This window comes from Poecile atricapillus, chromosome W (genome assembly GCF_030490865.1).
Source record: "Poecile atricapillus isolate bPoeAtr1 chromosome W, bPoeAtr1.hap1, whole genome shotgun sequence".
Lineage (NCBI taxonomy): Eukaryota > Metazoa > Chordata > Aves > Passeriformes > Paridae > Poecile > Poecile atricapillus.
Window position 1 is genome coordinate 9,442,197 of NC_081288.1, and position 22,696 is coordinate 9,464,892.

The 22,696-nt window shown below is 36.0% G+C and overlaps 1 protein-coding gene across 1 annotated transcript in view; it reads left to right on the forward strand.

Annotated features, from left to right (window-relative positions):
* LOC131592373 (semaphorin-3E) overlaps positions 1-22,696 on the forward strand; it is a 130,474-nt gene that overhangs the window by 96,157 nt on the left and 11,621 nt on the right. Inside the window, exons 6-14 of the mRNA XM_058863844.1 lie at positions 5,662-5,781; positions 6,206-6,348; positions 8,108-8,222; positions 8,548-8,617; positions 9,959-10,103; positions 14,702-14,924; positions 17,557-17,648; positions 18,808-18,849; positions 22,055-22,221. Of these exons, the coding sequence (XP_058719827.1) occupies positions 5,662-5,781; positions 6,206-6,348; positions 8,108-8,222; positions 8,548-8,617; positions 9,959-10,103; positions 14,702-14,924; positions 17,557-17,648; positions 18,808-18,849; positions 22,055-22,221 (1,117 nt within the window). The remainder of the gene's footprint in view (positions 1-5,661; positions 5,782-6,205; positions 6,349-8,107; positions 8,223-8,547; positions 8,618-9,958; positions 10,104-14,701; positions 14,925-17,556; positions 17,649-18,807; positions 18,850-22,054; positions 22,222-22,696) is intronic.

Genomic DNA, 22,696 nt, shown 5'->3' on the forward strand with positions numbered 1-22,696 from the left:
TTCATCTACTGAGATGAATCTGAGCAACAAACACCCTGTAAAAATGTCAATTTAAATGTTTTTATATCAAGCTTTATTGATTGTATAAATTACCAGTTTTGAGATTGTTTTTTTTCATTTCAATGCTGCTTTCTAACAAAATTATCGCAGACTGGTGATTTGATGTTAGAAGAGTTGATTTTATACCAAAAGATATAAAAATAGAATTCAGTTTAAGTCCTGCAATGCCAGGAAGCTGTGCTGAGATAGTGCTCCTCTGTGCCTTGCTGGGAAGTGTATCACTATAGGACTGGGATCTTTGAAGCTGTGATATAGCAAACCATATGGGCTTTCCTCAAAAATGTTTTCTTAAAACATTTTGTGAGATGAAGCAAAGACAGTCTTGGCACTATTGCCGAACTGTACATTGACTAAAAATAGCCTGGAACAGCAGGTAAATGGTAAAAGCTAGATGGAGTTAGGGAGTAGCACAATGATTTCTGGGTTTAGAAAACATAAACAAAAACAGAGTGTTCAAAAGAGATTTAGATTAAAAGAAAAAGCTAGAAAAAGAAGTTAAAGATTAAATAAATTTTCTATTTTTCAGGCATAAAAACAGGATTTTAGGGCCCTTCTGATACATTTGTCTCTACACCCTAAAATCAGACAACTAAATTCTCTGATTAACTTCAATGGTATGGCTCATCCATGGTGGTGATGAATTATTGGTCATGAGTGATGGTTGTATTTTTACATGTTTGGTTTTTTTTTGTTTCTTTACATTAACAAATTAATTAAAGGAAGAATATTCAGCAGTAATGGCAAAGCTTTCACATTGCAGCAATTCATCAAAATATTCTTCATTTTCATTAAAAAAAGTTAATTAGATCTCTAATTCTTAAGTTAGTGAGTTAAGAAGTCACAGGAAATCAGAAAAGCATACTGTATTTTGCCTAACCCTCCGAAATCCATGAAGCACAGATTGCCATGATTTTATCCCACCCTTATCTCTAAATTGTTTCTACAGTTTTTGACAGATTCCAGTCTCAGCTTAGCCTGGGAACAAAGACTCATGGAATTGCTGTAGGCCTGAAACCTCACGGTCTAATCTTGAAGTCCTTCTCAACCTTTCCTCAGATAGAACTAAGTAAATAAATCAACCTGATCATGTTCCTACTGTGTGATCAATGTGAATTTTATTTGCTTAAATGGAAGCCAGATTGTCCCACTGAGCTTTAAGAGTTTGCCTGAATTATGGGAGGTCCTATGGATCCTCATATTTTTATCTGAAGAAGAAAACAATTAAATAAGCCCTTCCCTGATAAAGGCTGATTAGAGTCTTGGAGGTCCATTGACAAAGACTTATAAAATCAACGTGACAAAGCTAAAAAATTTATAGCAAGATTAACAGGAGAAAATAATATTTTTATCAGATCACTGATACAACAGAACACAGACTTACACCCCTTCATCAAAACTAGCAAATTATCTATTATTTAGAGACTGTTTTTCTAGCCATCCATTAGGAAATTCTATAATTTTGAGTTAACATGCAATGATATTTTAAAAGCATAAGAAAATTCTTCCAAGATTTTATTATTTTATTTATTATTTCATATTTTTAACTACTGGAGTTAAACACTTCCAACACGTATGAAGAATTTCTTAGAGAGTTTGAATTTCCATTTATTCTGTTTTATTCTACTAACTTCTACTACCCAGAGACACACAGTTCACAGAATAAAATGCTGCCTCTTAGACTCCAGGGTGTATGTACTTTATCTCTGCAGGAAGCCAGCTGAAAACACTGGAAGACCTAGATGCAGACACAGTGAATAATAATATTTTAATTGACATTTGAGAATGAGATAGACTTCTAATGTCAAATGCACTGGGAAGTAGGAGATGCTCCCTCATTCAGACAAGCTCACGATGGACATTACCCCATGACAGGAGATGCAAACTACACCATGGACCCTCCAGGACTGGTCGTCCAGTCCTTCCTCCGATGCTTGGAGGTTTAATTCTTCTTCATGCACTTCAATTTTCTTAGAAAGTGAAATCTGCTCCTGGTGTGAAGTGAGCCTGGCCTTGGAGGCTGCATCCCAGAGCTGTTGGCACTCTCGAATGAAGGTTCAGGTTTTATGCAAATCCATTAGCAAAGCACACCCCAGCACCTTCTTCCTCCTAAGGAAAGAATTCAAAGCCTGCTCCCACCTCTTCACCTCACATTAACACAGCATCTATACCAGCATGGCCGTTGACTAACAGTGAGGATTAGGCCAACAAGAAAACTTTACATATCTCTTGTAAAGTTTTAACAGCTTTTAAAATCTTGATCTTGAAAGATCATTTGCACCATAACCAATTAGGACCAAATTTAGCTGGATTAATTAAGGAAGAAAGATAATTCCTTGTTCTGTATCTCTTTATGTGTTTCAACACAAGAGATAAAATACCCACTCCAAGAAAACAATTCGTGACTTGGCTTTAAAATGAAATGTCTGTGCTGTTGTAAGCATTATTATAGGTTATCTGACCCACTAGTGAAGTAGTTTGTGATAAATTCCTCAATATATGAACAGTCAATTAATTTATTGCCAGCATCAGGAAACAGAATGGAAGTTGGATGGCAGACAGACTGAATAAAATGTTTATGTTTAGTTCAACAGTATATAAAACTTTTGGATTATTTTTTTCCTGATGAACTCCCTCATCTGCTTTCAATAGCCAAAACTATTTTTGATACCAGATCTTGCACACAGATTAATTTAGACCACACTAGCTGAGAAATTACTTTATGTCCACGTATTCTTACCTGCAATACATCAGAAGCAAGTGATGAAAAACTTAAATTACATCTGAATAGGTTAATATCCAGGGAATCCATTCCAAAAGTATTTCCTGCTTCTACAGTTTTAGAAGTTAGGTATTTGTGTCTTTTCTTTTAGTCTAGACAAAAATACATTTTTTCTCAAAACAAAAGACAAAATACTTGAGTGACAGACAGAAAATACAAATATACAGAGGTATTAGTTTACCAGTTAAACAGTAGGGGTTTTTTTGTTTAAAATTTGCTGTTTTCATACTGCCAAAAGTATCATTTTCTAAAATGTGAATTAGTCTTCTGATTTTAGTTGTCTTGTGAGTAATAACTGACTGACAGTCAAATAAATGCATGAAAGCTGCAGTTTATGTTCTACTCATTACGTTCTAATGCTTTATTCATAAAATAAATTTTCCATTTTACACAAAAGAGACTACCAATGAATAATAGTTTGTGTTTTCATTACCTTCCAGTTTGATGCAGGTACATAAAACATGTCACCTTTAGGGTGGTAGGAGCCTATTTATAGAAATCTTTTGTTGAAGTAATTTAATTTAAACACTTCAATCTGTTTTGCTTTGGGGTTGGCACCAAGGAATCTTAAAGGACTTAGAAGAAAAACGTTGTATTTTGCTTTGTTAATATTTTGCTTTGAATAAAAGGAAAAATAAAGGTATTTTTAAATAGTAACCATTGAATTTTGATATATTTGTTAGCTTGAAAAGATCCTAGCTAAAAGGTGAAAAAATGCTAGCTAAAAAGTATGTGTATATCACTTGAGCTAAAACTGGTCTTTGAGGTCCATGGGAGTTTTTTATTTGCTTAAATAACAAAAGAAGAAACATTTTTTTCTTTTTAGACCATGATTAACCAGAATGTTAACCTGATTAACAAAAATTTAGCAATTTAACGTGAAGCTGAGGTTAGACTGGAAGAAAGGATGATTAGTGAAGGCCTCTGCAGTTACTCAGCTGATTGTCACTGGAAGGCAGAAGTTATTGACAGTCACATTTTTCAGTACTGTCCCATTGTTGTTGTTCTTAGGTGAAGTAACCTGTCTGCTCACACATGATACTTATATGTAGTTTAGTAACAGCTCAGTGTAAAAAATCAGAAATTAAATTCTGTATCTGTAAAATATCTTTCATGTAACAATATCTATGCAGGACTGGAACTTCCATTTTCTCCCCTCAGGGTCTCAAAGGTACAATCAGTCATAACTTCTTCAGTATACAGTAGAATGCCATACCAGCAGGTTATTTATAACATTTTATGCCTATGTCAAACAGAAGGAATAAACTTCATTTTCAAACTTCAGAACATCTGGACTCACAGATGTCAATCCTGATCATTGGCAATATGTAATGAATCATTTACCCTGCACTGATGCATTTTCCAAGATTCATTATAGTTCTGAAAAGATAAAATGTCCTGTTTTGCATTACACATCATCTAAACTAAAAAGAATACCAGCCAGTCTGATATATTTTTCCAGCAGGATTCCCAAAGGGAATATATGACTAATGTAACTCATTAATTAGAGTTGTGAAGATTGTTTAAAACAAATAAAGTTATAAAGACATTGGCAAATTCTACAGTTTAGGCAGCTCTTTGCTGTTTAAAAAATAAAGTTTTCTATTAGTTTTGGGCAACCTTCACTTCTACAGGTGCTGTAATTTATACTGACTTTTTACTTCACTTGCCAATATTTTATGCTAAATCTTGACCATGTATTTTCCAGGGCAATAACCATTTTGTATATGATGAAGGCAAAACTGTGCTCAGTTCTGGCTCAGCAGAGATGTTGGAACTAGCCCCAGCTGCCAAACTATTAACTTTTCAGAATAATAATTCACAATTATGCATATTCAAATGCACGATTCAATTCATATGTCTCTCTTAAAAGAAACAAAATTCACACATTGGGGGAGACCTGCAAACAAAATTCTTGCTTTCTGCTATAATCTTTTATAAATGCCAGCAAACGTTATTTGGATGTATCAGTCATGTTTATTTTGATTAGGGTGTAGGAAGCTGTGTTACTGAAGCCTCCACTCAGATTAGCCTTCAACTGGAAATAATTTATTTCCCTCTCCTTGTGCAGTTGAAACGTCTTTTGTGTTATTTTCTAGCATAAGGATGCCACCTAGTGACAATAGCTGCCTGCTTCTTAAATTGGGCCTAAAAAGTTTCTAATCCCAGTCTGCCAGGATATGAAAGAAGTTATTGTTAATGCTTCATCAGTTAAGGAGAATAGTGCCCATAAAAAAACTGAAAGATAGAATTATGGATGGCATTTTACCAAGGTAAAATATATCCAATATCACAATTTTGGATGGATCAGAGATAGGGTTGATTTTTGAGCATATTATATGGTAGCTATATACATACTGATTTTTCAACAGTGTGTGTTATTGTGTATTATTTCTAAATTTTCTGATGCTTGCTTAATTTGTGAATGCCACCTAAATCCCTTGAAAATTTTTGTTCACATAAATTTTTCAAGAATTAATCATTACCACTTCTGGAGAATGGATGAGATCTCAGGTTCTGTCCTTGCGCTGGTAAATGTTTCAATGCTTTGAAAACAAATTATTGCTGGACCAGAGAAAAATATTTCCTTTTTTTGTGCCTACTGAATATGGAATCCCCTCAGCTAGCAAGTTATTCCCAAACTGTGGCTATTCCAGGTGAAGTGGAACAGTTCCAGCAGACTGACTGGAAAACCCCTCAGCCTAATAATTAGCATATACCATATTTACAATGTGGTTACTATTGTGTGCAGTGAAAGTAACATGTAGAGTATTACCAAATTGTTTCATTTTAAGGACTTTTTTTTAATGTCTGGTCCGCAGGTGGTGAACTCTTTACTGGTCTCTACAGCGACTACTGGGGGAGAGATGCTGCTCTGTTTCGCTCCATGAACCGCATGGCCCATCTTCGCACCGAGCCTGACAATGAGCACCTGCTGAAAGGTGTGGGAGGGGGAAGGAGCTGGAACCAGAGATGTTTCAGATGACTGGATAATTTCTGGTTTGCATGGGGTCAGACAGAGATTGCTCTGCAAATATTAGTGTCAGGTTTTATCCTAGTTCAAATTAAAATATATAAAACACAGAGAATGGAAAACTGTCTTTTGTAAAAACACAAAGGAATATTAATTTGTCAATTGGAGGTATACAAATACTTCAACATTAATCTATTCCATGTTTTATAGATAGCCACCAATTTTTTTTTTACTATTTCTATCACCCAGTTGTCCTTAGGTAGCTCTCTGACTGACACAGCCCTTACCTCTAGTTTTATTATTTGGTTGCTATTGGCTGGTTTTAAGGCTTGAAAAGATAAGCCAATATTTTAATAACTGGACTCAATTACTTTTTGTTTTTTTTTTTAAAGAACCAAAATTCGTTGGCTCATACATGATTCCAGATAATGAAGACCACGATGATAACAAAGTATATTTCTTCTTTACTGAAAAAGCTTTGGAAGCTGAGACAAGCACTCATGCCATATATACCAGAGTGGGACGTGTATGTGCGGTAAGATCCTTTCCCTGATTGTACCAATAAGAAACTAGAACAAATGATGAATTGTCCAGGAAATTATTATCATAGGCAGACGTATCAGATTTTACCAGAAGGAGCAGAAAGATCATGAGGAAAGACTTTGCTTCCCTGTAGTGATCTGTTCAATTATCCGTTTCCCAGTCAGGCCATCCTCCTGGTGTTGATTCATCTCCTTTTGGCTCCCTGGTCCCACACACAGGAATAAGACCTCAGGCAGTTGGTGGAGAGATACACTTTTAACATATGATCTTTTAACATATGATCTCCCAGCTGCCAATATTTGTGCTCTCTAAACACTAGTGAATTTTGGGTGCTTTCCTCTTCCAACAACCAGCTACTGTAAAGCTGATGAGAGGAGCTCTCCCATTTTCCCACTAAAACTACATCAGCTTGATGAAAGGAAAGAAAGAGAAAGTTATTTCTTAACATCTGATTTTGTTTCCAAAAAAAGTTTGGATTCCCCCTCCTAACTGTTGGGGATACAGCTTAAGGGATAGTTAGAGGATTTCTAAAACTATGCAGCAAAAAGCAAGATGCAATTATTTTCTGTCACCTCAATAAGTGGTATTTGCCATGTATGCTCACCAGCATACTGCCCCTTAAACTTTCTTAGTTACTCATGTATAGCTTAAAAACATCTGATATATGAAAAGTACCAAATTGCAGCCTCAGACATTAATGTTCACAAAGCCACTTGGATTTCTGGATTCCAACCTGCATCAAGATCCAGCCTGGAATTCTCTGGTTTATGTTCTGAATATATGCCTAGATAGATTATTTAAACAGTTCCCACTACGCTGCAATATATCCACCTGGAAGTCTTATCTCTAGCTGTGGGTTAAATCAAAATCCCACTGACCTTTCTCTTCCACTTCTCCAAAATTTATCTGGCCATTAACTTCACAGCTGTATGTCATAATGCAGGTTTGATTTAGTGAACACAAAAATTAACTAGCTGGTGATTCAAGAGCTGGCTATTTTCCCCAGCTTTTACATTTTCACCTGAGCTGCAACAGGTTTTGTAACACAGGGGCATCTACTCTGCATATTTCTACTTTCCTGAGAAAAAGAGGTCTCTGTTTGTGAGAGGTGTTTTGCAAGCCTATTTCAGAGCCTTCAACAGCCACTTACACAGGTCTTGAATATAAGGCCACAGATTGAGGATGCTACCTGAAGCAAGTAGTACTAAATCCTCTCTTTTCTTGAAAGTCCCAACTGTTGCAAGAGCAAGAAAATGTGAGATGGCCATAGCGAGGCAGGTGTTATTTAAAGTTGTTGAAATTGTTAGAAAACTGTGTAAATAATTGCCTCAGACTTGCCCCAGCTGCACCAGGTCTATAGATAGATTCAGGGCTTCAATTTCCAGATACATTGAACTAACCTTACACTGAGCTCTCAAAGCAAAGCTAAACTTCACTAATGCACTCAGTATATCTAGTTTGCAAAAATGAGCAATAAAAAAAAACTTTACAACAGCTGTATATCTAAAACTACCCAGGAATGTGGTACAGAATTAAAAAATTCTTATGAAACCACAGATCTTAATGAGACCTGGACTTGATCAGTGCAATCCTACTTGAAAACTGACTCCAGAGAAATAATTCTAGTAATAGACATGTGGTTTGAAAATGGATGCTTTTGACATTAGAAGATAATGAGCAGCTAATTCATCAGAGATGTTTGTGCTTCTAGACTTATTCATATTACCATTGGCATTGGTTTCTTTCTACAGAATGACATGGGAGGCCAGAGAATGCTCGTCAATAAATGGACCACTTTCCTCAAAGCCAGACTAGTTTGTTCTGTGCCTGGGAGAAATGGAATTGATACACATTTTGATGAATTAGGTAAATATCCTAGACAGCAACAAACTTGAAACCATGTGAAAAACATTTACCTTCATGATAACACATTTTACTGTCAAATACTGCACTTGTATTCATTATCAGGGAATGGTGGTTAATGTTGTTTCCAAAGTATATGAAGTTCTACACATATGGAGTTCACTTACACTTATACTGCATTGTTTTAAAATATTGTTTTAAAATCTGCATAAAATTAAATGGAATAAATGAGTAAAATAGGATTATGCTTTTAAGAATCAGTGTATTTTCTTTTGGCAGGCTGAGAAAAGTAAGTTTTTAACAATAACATTGCATTTAAATTTTACAGAGGATGTGTTTTTGCTGCAAACTCGTGATAACAAAAATCCAGTGATATTTGGCCTCTTCAACACGACAAGGTAAACAACTAGAAGAAATAATAGGAGCCATAGAGGAATGTTTGAACAGTATATTAAAGAGATAGAAGCTGGATGATACATATCCCTTAGCAAATATACAGTAAACAGTTTAATCTCAGTTCTATTCACAGCAGGCTTCCTTTTTAATGTAGAAAACTTCTCTATAGCACTCAGGGGCTTGAAGTCTCATTCTGTGATTCAGTGTATCTGGATTACAAATTAATTAAGTGTTTCTCAGCTTGACAATTTCCTATGTCAAAGTATATGCACATCTGCATGTTTATAAGAGCAGCATCTCAGAGCCACCTGTTTTCCCTTAAGAGCTCCACTGTAATTCAAGGTTAAGTAGATAGCAACTTTAATTCCTACTAACTTCTTAGTGAAGCTTAAAGCAACAACTGCAATATTGCTGGTGGCCTCCTTTTCCTTTTCCACTGCAGCATAGCTCAGGTGCAAGCACACAGGACTCCCAGCTTGGAAATCTGACTGTTCATTTAGGATGTAACTGCTAGAAAAGAGCACCCACACTTTTGCCACTTTCTCCAGATTTATTTTTTTTTAATAACAAAAGCAAGACCTGCTCCTCAAGGGTTGCAGACACCTGGCATTTCCTACTGAATCTTGATGCCAATAGAGAAAGTTGGGCACAAAACTGAAATTTTTTGGATCACCTTTTGGAGTCTTCAGAAACAATTTCCTTGTGGAGACCACTGATGCTTCTTTAAAAAAAAAAAAAAAAAAAACCTCAACAAAAGGCAACTAAATATAATTGCTCTTCTGGAACAAAATAAAATAAAATAGAAAAATAAAATAGAAAAATAAAATAGAAAATTTTATCAGGATTTTTCTACATAAGGTGATCTTTTCTAATTAATAATACCAACCAATATTCCCACTCAATACAAAAAGGACTCATTTTAGGATTATTTATTTTAGTCAGCATGAGTTGGTTCCCATCTTTCCAAGTAAGAAACAGTAGGAAAAATGTTAAAGAATAAAAACTGTTTAAATCACTAATCAAAGACACGCAGGACCTGAGTTCAGTCAGTTTTGCTTTCTCTGTGTTTCCAAACAGGTAATTCAGAGTTTGTGTACACCAGCATCAAATTTTGGCCTAACAACACAGAGCTTCCTTGTAGAAATGTTATGAATATAAACACATTAAAGACTTTTAAAGAACATTGGACAAATTACTTAAAAGCATATAGAAAAGAATTAATAGTATTTTCTCCCTGAATGCTGTTGAAATGTGACTTGGTTCTAATTACATAATAATGCCAGTATTATCTCAACAGAATGTGACATATTGCTTTAATAATGTCTTTAAATTTTACTTCATAGCAATATATTTAGAGGATATGCTGTATGTGTTTACCACATGGCAAGTGTCCGAGCAGCTTTTAATGGACCATATGCTCATAAAGAAGGACCTGAATACCACTGGGCTCTCTATGAAAGAAAAGTACCTTATCCTAGACCTGGTTCGGTAAGTACAGTCTATTTTCCACTGCTTTGCTATGTAAATTATTTTGTAAAGAAAAAACAGACTGCTGCTAATGTACAGACCTTCCTGACTTCACAGTCCGGGATGTACTTCTTTGAATATCTACATACTCCAGCTATTCCTGGAAAAGTGTGGAATGGCTCAGCAATAGATTTAATCAAGCACTAGAGCCATACATTTTCCAAAAGAAAATAGTGGGATTAAGTAAATAAGATTTTTCAAAATCCTGTTTGGTTATGATTTTTTCAATATTTTGTAAAGGTCTGAGGGTCTCAAAATTAGGACCCCAGGCAAAAGGGATAGAAAGAGGCAGATCTAGAAGGTGGGACAAATGCATTCACTTTCATTCAGAATCATTAAGTGCATTACCTGTGAAGGAACCGCTCTTCCTTTCTTTCTTTCTTTAGCATGCTGAAACTGGGATATTTAACAAGTGTTAAAGGAAGAAAAAAAAAAAAAAAAACAACAAAGAAAAACATCCTTAGGATGGAAACATCCTTAGAAACAAGAGAATCCACTATTTCAATGTCAGGTGGTTCCTGTTTCTTTTTTCCACCCCATTTTCCAAATGGATCAAATTTAAATTCTTCTGTAATTTAGACCAATGAGCAGTTTAGAAATGAGACATATTTTAATAAAAGTAACTAATCAGAATAAATGCCTTTGAAGATAAGGAGAAAATTCTCTGTCATTCAAAGTCCTTTGCTCAAGATAGATTCTTTCTGGAAGTAATGGTCTGGCACCCTCACAGTTCATTGATTTCCTTTCAGACATCACAGAGTGAGATTTTAGTACCCTTCAATCAGGTTCCTGATCTTATCAACATTCTTATTCCGTACCCTTTACAAAGAATATAAAAATATTAAAATAACACTGTAAAAAACCAAACGCAGAAAAATCACTTGTACTTTTTGTTAATTTACTCACAAATTTCCTTATAAACCTTTTTTGTTTGTTTTTTTTCCAATGGCTATTAGATGAAGGAAAGAAACAAGACTTATTTTGAAAATGCAATTAAATGGGAATTACTGTAGCAAGCATTCAGCAGCTATAGAGGTGCTGTCATGTACAGAGTTGTTCCTGTCTGGTACTTAGATTTCTGGAGGAAATCACAAACTCATGATTTAAGAGACGAGTAATTAAATTCAACAAGGAATTCCCATGTTGTTTTCTCAAGGACATCACAAGTAATCTTCACCTCAAGCCCTTTTCCTGTTTCAGTGTCTGTTTGGGTGTTTCTGCGGTTTCTGTGCCAGGTGCTCACATCCCCTCTCGAGGGGCAAAGGCCCTGGTGGGTGCAGCTCCAAGGTGCCTCTTGCACTGCAGGGCTGTCAGCATCTCACAGAGCAGGCACAGCCTCCAGGTGGAGGCAGGCAGTGCCAGCCTAACTCAGGGAAGCACAGTATCCAGGATTTCTTTTTGCCTTGTACCCTTTGGGATTACAGCTACCTACCCACCCATGGCAATTGTCATGTGCTGCAAAGCTGCTTTTGTTTACACTCATGGAGGTCTACATTGACATTGTCATGTCATGGGGCAGATTTCTAACTCTGAGCAAAGACATTTCTAACAGCTAGTTTGGCTAAATCCACCCCCAGTTTTCACACTTCGCCTCTTAATCTCCTCTCAGGCTAGGGGCTCACTCTCTTGATCTTGAAGGTGGAATAAACAGTTGCTGGACGTTCCTTTCCCTGCTGTTTTCCCTTAATCAATATTCCCTTTTATACTAAGTGCAATCATTTCCAGAAATAATCATTTTACACAATTCATTTATCACTGAATCTCATGAATGAGAGGTGGAAAGGCCTATTAGCTTGTCTGATATTCTAGTGACACCTTTCTCCCTGTAGTATGATTTCAAATGCATACTCTTTCTCATTTAAAATTAATCTTTTTGTCTACTTCCCTTGGGGTTACAGATATAAGTCAAAATTTAGAAGCAGATACTCCAAAAAAGAGATTATCTAGGATTTAAACATTATTAATATGATTTCACCATCTGGGCCAATGAGCTACCCTTGTAGCAGTGCTACAATCAATACTGAATATTTTTTGTTTGTTTGACATCAATTGAAGTCATTAGTATTGAGTCAGCATAGAAAATCAGGTAAATAAATTATCAGGTTTAAGGAAAAAAGATTGAATTGAAATGAATTATTGGTTTCCTATTTGATATTTTCTATAGAAAATGCATGGGTTTTGCGGTTTTACCAAATAATGGGACTGTACTATGCGTAGATTGCAGAACAGCTGTATATTTTGCAAAGATGATACAATCCAAGTTCTTTAAGTGGTATTCATTTTCTTCCAGGCAGTAGAACACCTCACATATGTTATTTGGACTAGCATTAAACACAGGCATGAATTCAGTATTAAAGACAGCAGTTATTACACTGATATCTCCTAGCACTGAAGATTAAATGTTGTCTTTTTGGCATGAAGGAGAGAACACAGAGCCAGTGCTTCAGCAAGGCTGACAATGATTTAAAGGAAAGCTGCCCTAAGTTCCACTTGCTTTCAATGCTTCTCTTCCTTGGCTGTGTTTGGGTCACACTAGAGTGTCACCTCCCCAGAAAGGCATAGGAACAAGCAAAGGAGCACAAGAGAGCAATTTCCCAATATCAGGGAAAAATTAGCTGAGGATGCAGGTCTGTCCTGGGTGCTAATAGATTTAATTGTGATTTTCTTTATATCTTGCAGAGCACACCAGACACTGAAATAGATGGCTCTGCCAGCTAACAGAGCATTAATTTATTCCTTTTTAGCTACTCATTTAGGGCACAGTTTAGAGGTCTTTTCAATGTTTATCCAGTAGCATGAAGAGAAAGTGTGTAGCAGGCTGTAGCCAAGTGTCAGGCTTTGCATTCCAAACAATGCACAGCATGCTGGTAAAGTAAATCCCACTACATTTCCTATCACAGGAGTGACAGTGACAAGAGGCAAAAAATAACCTACTGATGGGCGTCTCTGAGAGTTAGTAATCATTGATCTTAGGTATTGAATGAGTAAAGAATAAGTCCATGAGGAATGAGAGTAGAGCTTAAAGCTAAATAAACAGAAAGCCACTGTTAAGAGTCACACAGGTTCTGACAGACTCTGCAATCCTCTGCCATAATCTCTGCTGGGTTTTTTTAGTTCATTTAGGCTGTGTTGCTTCTGGAAGTGACATCAGCTACATCAAAAGTAGTGTTGAGAGACTTCAGAGACAGCTGCATCTACTGTTTCCTTTCTAGACTACTTGATTTTATTTAATTAAAATGAAAAGCCTGTGAATAGTTATTTTTATGAAATCTCTCCAGGACTAGAACTTTGCAAAGGAAAGCTGGCAATGTCTATTCACTTGATATGCTGTGCAGTGCATGGGAAGCACAGGCTTAGCCTGTCTTCATGCTCCAGCTCTGTCTCTTTATTGCAAACAGCTGGTAAAATTCCATCACTAGGCTGATTAGACAATTACTTTTAAGTCAACACTGAACAAATGCATTCCTGTAGCTATACCCAAAAAGTGGAAACAAATATTGCCCTTGACAAGTGCAGGAGTTTGTTATTGTCAATTACAGGTGACCACAAGTTTAAAATTACTGTGTCCAGTAAACATAAGGAGTATTTTATTTCATTTTATTGATTGGAAAATCCAATTTAAATAGAGAAAGGCTGCTACTGTGGTTTTGCTTGAAAGGTTTCTTAAAACCACACTGTCTTATGAATATTTGAAGAAAGTAAATGGTTACTGAGATATTTCCAGCTTGATCATAAATGGTTTCAATTAGACATCATGAATCAAATTGGAAATGTAAGATCTATGTTCAGTTGGGAAACACTCTCTCGTTCACAAAGCATCCTAAAATTAACTTCTCTCTTTAACACATTAAATTATCTCTAATTGCACATTTAACTGAAGGAGTAAGCCTCTTTTAATCAGTCATTGACATAAAGTTTATTTGCTTTGCAAACTGGTAGATTGATCAGTGCAAACATTGGTATTTGAAGCTAAACTGTGATATAGAATACTGTCATCAAGAGTCAGGAATTAGAATCAAACATAATACTGTTAGAATGCCTAAAATCTAGAATTACTGTTGTTGATGGCATAATTTTTAAATGTGCTTAGTTTCTTATGGTAATGCATTTTGCAATCAAAAAAATAATAAGACTGGAGGTTGATTTCAAGCATTAGTGTTCTGCTGACTTTGCATGGCTGTTTACTGGGATAGAAAAGCCCTTTTTTCTTACTCTGTCGATGGCCATTTTGATTACATCTTCAATATGAATTTGGGGAAGACATAAGCACTGTGGCTTTTGTCAGAATCTAAAAGTGTTACTCTTTATTCTGTCTTAGTATCCCAAAGAGGGATGAACTCCTTCTTTCTACATGAGAATGCCAAGGCACTGTTCAGCATTTCCTTTGTTCTCATGATTAATAATCCACACATGCATAAAGTACAGAGTTCACTCTCCTAATTCCCCCTATGGTCTTCTGTGCTTCATTTTCTGTAGACTTTATCCCTGAAAACAAGACCCTTTTTCTGACAATTTCTCAGGCAAACCTTCAGGATAATCTGCATTCTCTGTTTTTGCAGTGTGCCAGCAAGGTGAACGGTGGGATATACACTACCACTAAAGACTATCCTGATGAAGCTGTCCACTTTGCCAGGAGTCACCCACTGATGTATCAGCCCATCAGGCCTGTTCATAAGAAGCCAATACTAGTTAAAACAGATGGAAAGTACAATCTTAAACAAATAGCAGTGGACAGAGTGGAAGCTGAAGATGGGCAATATGATGTTCTGTTCATTGGCACAGGTAAATAAAGCAAGAAAGAATTTTTACATTTACGATTTAGTAAGTGGTTTTGTTTTGGTTTGTTTTTTTTTTTCTCTCCATGATGAAGCAAATCAATACAACATTTCTTTTTAGCAACTTTGCTTTTCATGCTTCTTCCAGTCTTCACCTTACAGAGGATATTAGTCATTCTAGACATGTGCTTCACTGTAATGCTAACATTATATAGAAACATAATGGTAGGGACACATTTAAAGACTAGCAAGAGAAACAAATATAGGATTCCATTTTAATTTCTTTTCAAAAAAGAACATAAAGATAAAAATTGCAGAACAAACAGCCTTTTTCTTTTGTACACTGTTTTGTATCTGAGCTGAGACTTGGAGACCTGAGAGAAATAAAGGTGATATGATTTCCAAAATATTCCAAAAATATAATTTCAAGTAATTGGCTTTATTCCACAGTTTCTTTTCCCCAGTTTTGGAGACAAGAAGTCTGGCTGATACCATTAAAAAAACCTCACAGATTCCAGATTTGGGTTACAACAGAGCTCAAGGAAGGAAGGAGGAAATGCCCAATTAAAAAAAAAAACAAAACTGTTAGAAGTTTCCTTCTAAGTTTTCTTGTCTTTCTTCTGTGCCATTTTATTAAAATATAAAGAGATTGTTTAACAATAATTTTTAAGCATCCTCCTAACAAACACAATAAAGGCAAAATATAACATATACCCACACTAAGTTTAAGAAAGCAGAGCAAAAATAAATACCCTAATGGTATTTGAAAAATAGAAAAACTTAAAAAACAAGAGGAAAGGCTGGAACTACATACGACTCAAGTCATATCTAATCTGTCTGGAAAAAAACAAGGATTCTTACATTCACATTTGATCAATTTAACAACAGGAGTGGTATTACAAATCATTTTGACCATTTTGTCTAGGAAAGCAGTTCCAGTGAATTATTTTTTTACTAATGAAATTCCTCTGATAAGTACATTTCAGTGTTGAGAACATTCAAAAAAGGCATGTTCACAGAATAGCAAAATCCTATTCATATTAGTGCAGTTTTCTAAGGTTTTAAACAGCCTTGGTATGGTCTTGTTAATGGACTTAACTGAGGTCTGTAAAACATTGTATCATGTGTCACTTGTTTCTTTACAGCAGATTTTACAGTGGGTCCTACATCCTTCATATTTTCTCCTTGTATTTCTAATTGAGACCACGTCAAATATTCTTGTACACAAGTCTTTTGTTCAGCAAAGTTGAATCCAAAGTGGCTTAAGTGTGTGCTTTAGAGCTGTGCTGGTTTGGCCCCCAACAGCTGCCTAGTGTTCTCAAACTGTCTGCTCTCAGGTGATACGAAATTCCAGCAAAAGAATTTGGGTTTTAGAAAGTCTGAAATGAAAGCTGCAATCACTGCTCTGGCAAAGCTCCCATCAGAAAACTCCCTGTTTCTTTGGGCAATATAATGTTAGGAAGGGTTGCTATACTTTTTTTAATCCCAGTCCAACACCTGCTGTGTAACCTAAGTAAGCAGAATCTTACAGCTGAGCAAGTTTCCTTAGGGTAGCGGTGCAGGTTAGAAAGGTTCATCAAAGGCAAAGTCTGAACATCAGAGCTTTCACATATCTGTCAGCAGGATTTGAAGAGGGACTTACTTATGAAAATCAGAGCTCAGAATACAAATTCTTTTCACTGTTCTACTACAAAATGGTTGCCTTTGATGACATATTCTCTTTGAAAAATGGTGTATGACCCCAATTTAATGGTTCCTCTTTTTGTTTCACCCTTTGATCTTTTGCTGAACATTTTCCCCAGTGCTGCCCTCCTTAATATGTCCCCTGTAAATCAAAGGTGACTGAAAGTAACAGAAGAAAGGAAGTGATATTTGCCATTGTTGATGACAGATTTTCTGATTAAGGAGAGCAAGGCTTTTCTATATATAGCCAGCAAGGCAAAACCAAAGTGGTGGCAGACCAGATGTTATTTGTGTGTTTTACTCTCCTGGAAGAGTTGCAGAGTCATAGATGCTGGTAAATCTAAGTCCGATGTGCCTTAGTCTTTTTGAATGTGCATCTTATATTTTGATTCATCTCCCATTGACTAACGCCTTCAGCTCAACAGCAGCTCAGTGTTTCCTTAGAGAAGGGTAAGAATTGTGCACAATGAACCCCTGAAGGTTTTTGTGCTTTTGCTTCGGGGAATGGAGCTGCTGTCAGCAATTAAGGATATTAGTAGTTTCCTATCTAGTGTAAACACTAGATCCTATAATTAAAGCTGCTTTACACTTGTTTGCCTCAATACACTAGGCTTCCACATACTCTCATTTATTTTTCTGAAATACAGTTGCCCTCCATGATCCTTTTGCTATTCACAGTGGGTTATGACCCAATGTTTGAAAAATACAATTAATTTTGTATCTTACAAGTGTCTGAGTTGGCTCTTATTTTCCAGGGACAAATAGTCATATATTTAATTTTCTAAGAGTAAGAATCCTCCTCAATGACAGCACAATACAACTAACTTTTCATATTTATAAATTTCAATTCATTATCAATTTGAAGAAGTCATTTCAGGTATTTGAAGAACATATAAATTTTTTCAACCTATTATAACCTATGCTTTTGTTTTGTTTTGTTTTAAATTTGTGTCCAGATAATGGAATTGTGCTGAAAGTCATAACAATTTACAATCAAGAGACAGAATCAATGGAAGAAGTGATTCTTGAAGAGCTGCAAGTATTCAAGGTGAACTGTGCTGTATACAAAGTATATACACAAGTCTTGAATTTTCTGCAGAATTAAAATATCAAAAAAACCCACATTAGAATAGTCAAAAATGTAATACTTGTGTGCAAGAAATTTTCTAATTATCTAGAAATTTCATGACAGGAAACCTTCATTTTTAAATGAAGTTTATCTAATGTCCCAAGTACCAAAGCAGGTTGAAGCAAATCATGACTACTGCCTTTCTGTTTATGTGCTTGGACATTGTAATGCAACTTTTAATTAGAAACTTACTGCATTTCGTTTAATTTTCCCTCATATCCAATTAAGTAATTAAAAAAGTATAACTGCACACATAAAAATGTGCCTACTACAATCTGGGAAACTTAAATGAGATCCAGATAGAAGAAGTCCACTCAGAAAGAGTGAATCAGTTAACCTCTCTACAGTGGGAAAACATGGGTCCTAGTAAGGCAGAACTCCATCCTCCTAAAGAATAACCTATGACTAAAGCTCAGTGCTTGACATATGATAAAGCTAACATAATGAAATTCTCTTAGTGAGTATTCTCATCATGTCATGTTAGTCAAATAAAGCAGGAGGCTAACCTGCTTCAAACCATAGGGAAAATCTAGTATCAAGAGTTAGACATTTATATCTGGTACTTGAATTTAGGCAGTGTAACTATTGATTTGTTGCCTGGGAAGGAAATCACAGAATTTGCCCCTCTTGATAAAGCTAGTTTTCAAAAGAGCTATGAGGGGCTATGTATTGCTCCAAGAAATCTGAGTAGAGGGCAGAGAGGACAATGGTAAAAGAAGGAATTCCTGCTATTTTTGTCTTATCTTCAATGAATGTTTTGTTATAAAGAACACTCCACTTATCACTCTCAAGCAGGACAAAAGACATTCAGTGGTGACAAGAGTTAATGTCATGTTTGACAGGGAAATTGTAGTGTTCCTGTAGCTCTGATAATCCTGAATTAAGTGTTAGCTGCTTGTTTCCAAATTATTTAAAAGCAATACTTCTGAAAGTCACAATTTCCTCACATCTGTCTCAAAGAAAGTGAAAATTATCTAGAAAAGCTGAATGTAATAAGTAAATACCAATACTATTTTACCTGATTTATTTTCATACCAAAAAGATATTCTTTTCTAAGCAGATATTTCCTATTTTTCAGATGCCAGTTCCCATTATTTCTATGGAAATCTCTTCAAAAAGGGTAAGTATTTTACAAGTCTGAAATATGACAATTGTGACTCAAATGTAATGAAGCTGTAAACTGCACAGAGCTAGATGCACAGATAGACAGGCAGATGTACATCATCTATAATGAGATCTGGTTGTATACGTGTAATTGTTCTGTATAAAGAACTTACAGTTATATGCTCTGTTTCTTTATAATGTATTTATATTTTTCAATTCTAGTGTTAAACATCCTTAGTTTACAATACCATGCATATCAAAGCAAGTAAAAACCAATCTGTTTCATAAATTACTGTTGTATTAATCACAGTAGGGATTAGCTTGGTGGATATGGCAATTCACAGAAAAGTTTTTTGTTGATAAATGCAGACAGACTTCAGACCCATGGGGATATCAGTGCAAAAAGAGCCTTGCTGACTCTCCCCACATACTCAGTTGCCCTGTAGGACTGTTTGGATCTGTTCTTTTTGAGTTTCTGAAAGTTTCTGCTGATATGAACACCCAATTTATTACTCTTGTGGGCAGATTCTCATCCATATCATATCATCATATCATCTCAGCATGGAGCCATTATAAACATCCAAGGATAGTTATATCTTAATGTTAAACATGTCCAACGGTGAAGTTAGACATCCGGTGCAGTGTAGGTGCAGATAAACACGGTGAAATGCGAGTAACAAAGAATGAAATCTGCATTATTAGGAGGGGTGACTGTGCCCCAAAGGGTTAGTTGAGTCTTGGTGTCTAATCAACTTGCATTTGTCCTGTAGGTAATGCACAAAGTCCAGGTCCTGTGATGGTAATTCAGAGGAGGATTTGGGTCTAAGTATTGTGAATTATTTCCTGCCTCAGTCTTTTCCCACAGACTGTGAAAGCAGCTCTGGAAACTAGATTGTCTAGCACTGCACCTAGGTGATTATTGGGAGAAAAACTCAGTGTCTTATCAGATGTTTGACTTATGTTTTACTCTCGGTGAATTGTCATGGTTGAAGGGTTGTGTTGGCAGAGTAAAAAGGAGATGCCAGAAAACTTGAAGTAGCATTCTTCCATTATATTCATCTCCCAAGAAATGTGCTAACTCTACTAATTTAAGGCATATCTGGAAAATCTGGAGAGAACTGTAAAAAAGCCACCAGTGCAACCCAGTAGTTGAAGAAAAAAAACTTCTCATGAGAAATGAGAGTAACTTTACTTTTTCAAGAGATCAAAGAGAAGACTGAGAGAGGAGAGGAGAGTCATATATATACTTTTCTATGTGAAGTGACTTCTTACTTTGTGTTTGAAGATTCTTAAAAATTGATGGCAAAGCAATATCAGATTAAGAAACCAAGATCAGCTTATTGAATGTAGATAAACTTACTCTTGAAATAAGGTACAATTTTCTGACACTGAGAACAATTGGAAATTGTTGGAATGCTGGAAAAATGTTGGAATACGTGTTAGGGACACAGTTGGCACCAAGTAATTTTGTCTTTAAAGTCATCAGGAATATAACTTAGTTGAGCATATGTGAAAAAACTTTGTATCTCAAGCACTTTCGCTGTACTTTTTCACTCTCTTTTGAACTTGGAATAACTGACCCTGTGGAGACTCCTTGCTACTTACATTTCCATATCCTTATAACACTGACCAGTCTTCACCAAGTCATGGTGATACAATAAAATATCACATTTCAGGTCTGAGCTTGTTATCTGCAGACTGGGAAAGAATGTTCTTTGATGTTCAGTTGACTAGATATTAGATGCTTCTTTTCCCTCCTCTGATTTACCAAGACTTAAAGCTTTGCCCCTGCTAAAAGATAAAAGAGAAAATCTCATCTTGTATGTCTCATTGAAAGTGTTGTTAGTGTCTTCTGGGACAATCACACTGCAGCACTTGCAGACAAAGAATTCCCCTCAAACAAGTATCCTAAGTTTTCTCTTCATTCCAGTTGGCAGACTGAGTTCCTGCTACTATCATCTGGTTTATCTCACCAGAAAAATTCTTCAAGCATTGCTGTTACCAGCTTCTCTTAGTTTATTCCCTTAGCATCACTGAAAGTTAAATTTCTATGCTCTAAAGAGATATAGGGAGATACAATAAGGAGCAAGAACAGACTATCTGGATTAAAATTTATATATTGTGATAGGCTACGTGAGGCGTCAGTATTTCCCAGCTTTGAGTAATTTTAAAATACCAGATTTTGACAGCTTGGTTGAAGAGTAGGAATTATGGACTAAGTTTGGCCATTAGGTTGAGCACAACCAAGGAATACTTTTTCTGACTGGCAAAACTGTGGAAGTGAGCTGTGCACAAGTAATTTCTATTGCAGTGCACAATGCATATTTCTGTGTTCAGAAAATTTACATTCATCAGCAAGAAGACTTTTTCTCAAATTCCTTTCAATTCAAGCTATTTTCTTAATTTATTGTGCTAAAATCTGAATAATTAAATTGATTATCTGTCATTTCATTTGAAAAAGACATCTATGTGGGATCAAAAGATTCAAATACTCAGTGCTAATGCTGAAAAAAACCCACCTGAACCCTGCAAATAAATATTAAAAAGTAGATAGTGACCAGGTAATGTGTAAGGAAAGACTGCACAGCAACAGGAAAACAATTAAATATCTATCTATCTATCTATCTATCTATCTATCTATCTATCTATCTATCTATCTATCTATCTATCTTTCTATCTATCATCTATCTCCTGTACACTGAGGAATTATACAAATCATAACACTACTGTGCATGTAAATATGTGACCATATTATAGCCATATCAAGAGTTAAATTTATATGAAAACTCCCATTTTAAAATTGAGTTTGCCTATAACCCTTTCATATTTGAACTTCTTTGTTTAAAGTCTTTCGTGTCAAGTTGGGGTTTTTTTGCAGATCAGTTAGGTGATAGACAAGTGTGAAGAGGGAGGCATTGGAAAATATCTTGATGAAGAAAAAGAAATGTAACCCCTTGCCTATCCAAACACAAAGCTGAAACTTCAGAAGCGAGGAAATGCCAACATAAACTTGTTCATTTTACCTTTCTGCTTCTATGTCCTCAGTGGGAAAGTTTAATCTGTAATCAGATATTTTCCTGCAGAGTAACTCTGCCTCCCTCAGGTCACAGGCCGGAGGCACAACCGGCAAGCAACGATTAATCTAATAATTTCAATAGCTGCCTTGGGAAGAGATGTTTTAGTGGGCATTGTGGCAATCCTGTCTGGTGTATTTTTTGCAGCAACAGCTCTACGTGGGATCCGAGTCAGTCATAGCTCAAGTGAAGTTCCACCAGTGTGACATGTACGGCACGGCCTGCGCCGACTGCTGCCTGGCTCGGGATCCCTACTGCGCCTGGGACGGGATCTCCTGCTCCCGCTACTACCCCACAGCAGTGCAGGCAAAGAGGTGGGAGCTGCTTCTGATACACTTCTTGCAAAATAACTACATCAACAGCTTCTGCTGCCACACAGAGCACTTGGCATCACCCCTCAGACGTAACCAAATAGTGAGATGTCAGCTGCTAATTTCTCAGCATAGCCTTAGGGGATGGCAAGGAACCAAACTCACGTGATGGCATAAACCGCACTACCGGGAATATTTTTATGACTAGATCTAAGTCACTTCGTAATTATTTGCATCACACTGTAAACCCTAATTTCCTTAAACATGTTTTCAAGTCTTTGCAATGCCAGGGACCTAGTTTGGTAGTATTACATAGCAAGTATATCACACTGCAATAAGATATACAACAGAATTTATAAAAAAAAGCAAAGAAGAATCTTTGTTAATAGCCATATACTTTCACCAGCCAAAATAAAACCAGAATTTCTGCGAAAGCTAAGGTTTGGTTTAGATTTTCTGCAGTGGGTTGAAAGGCAAG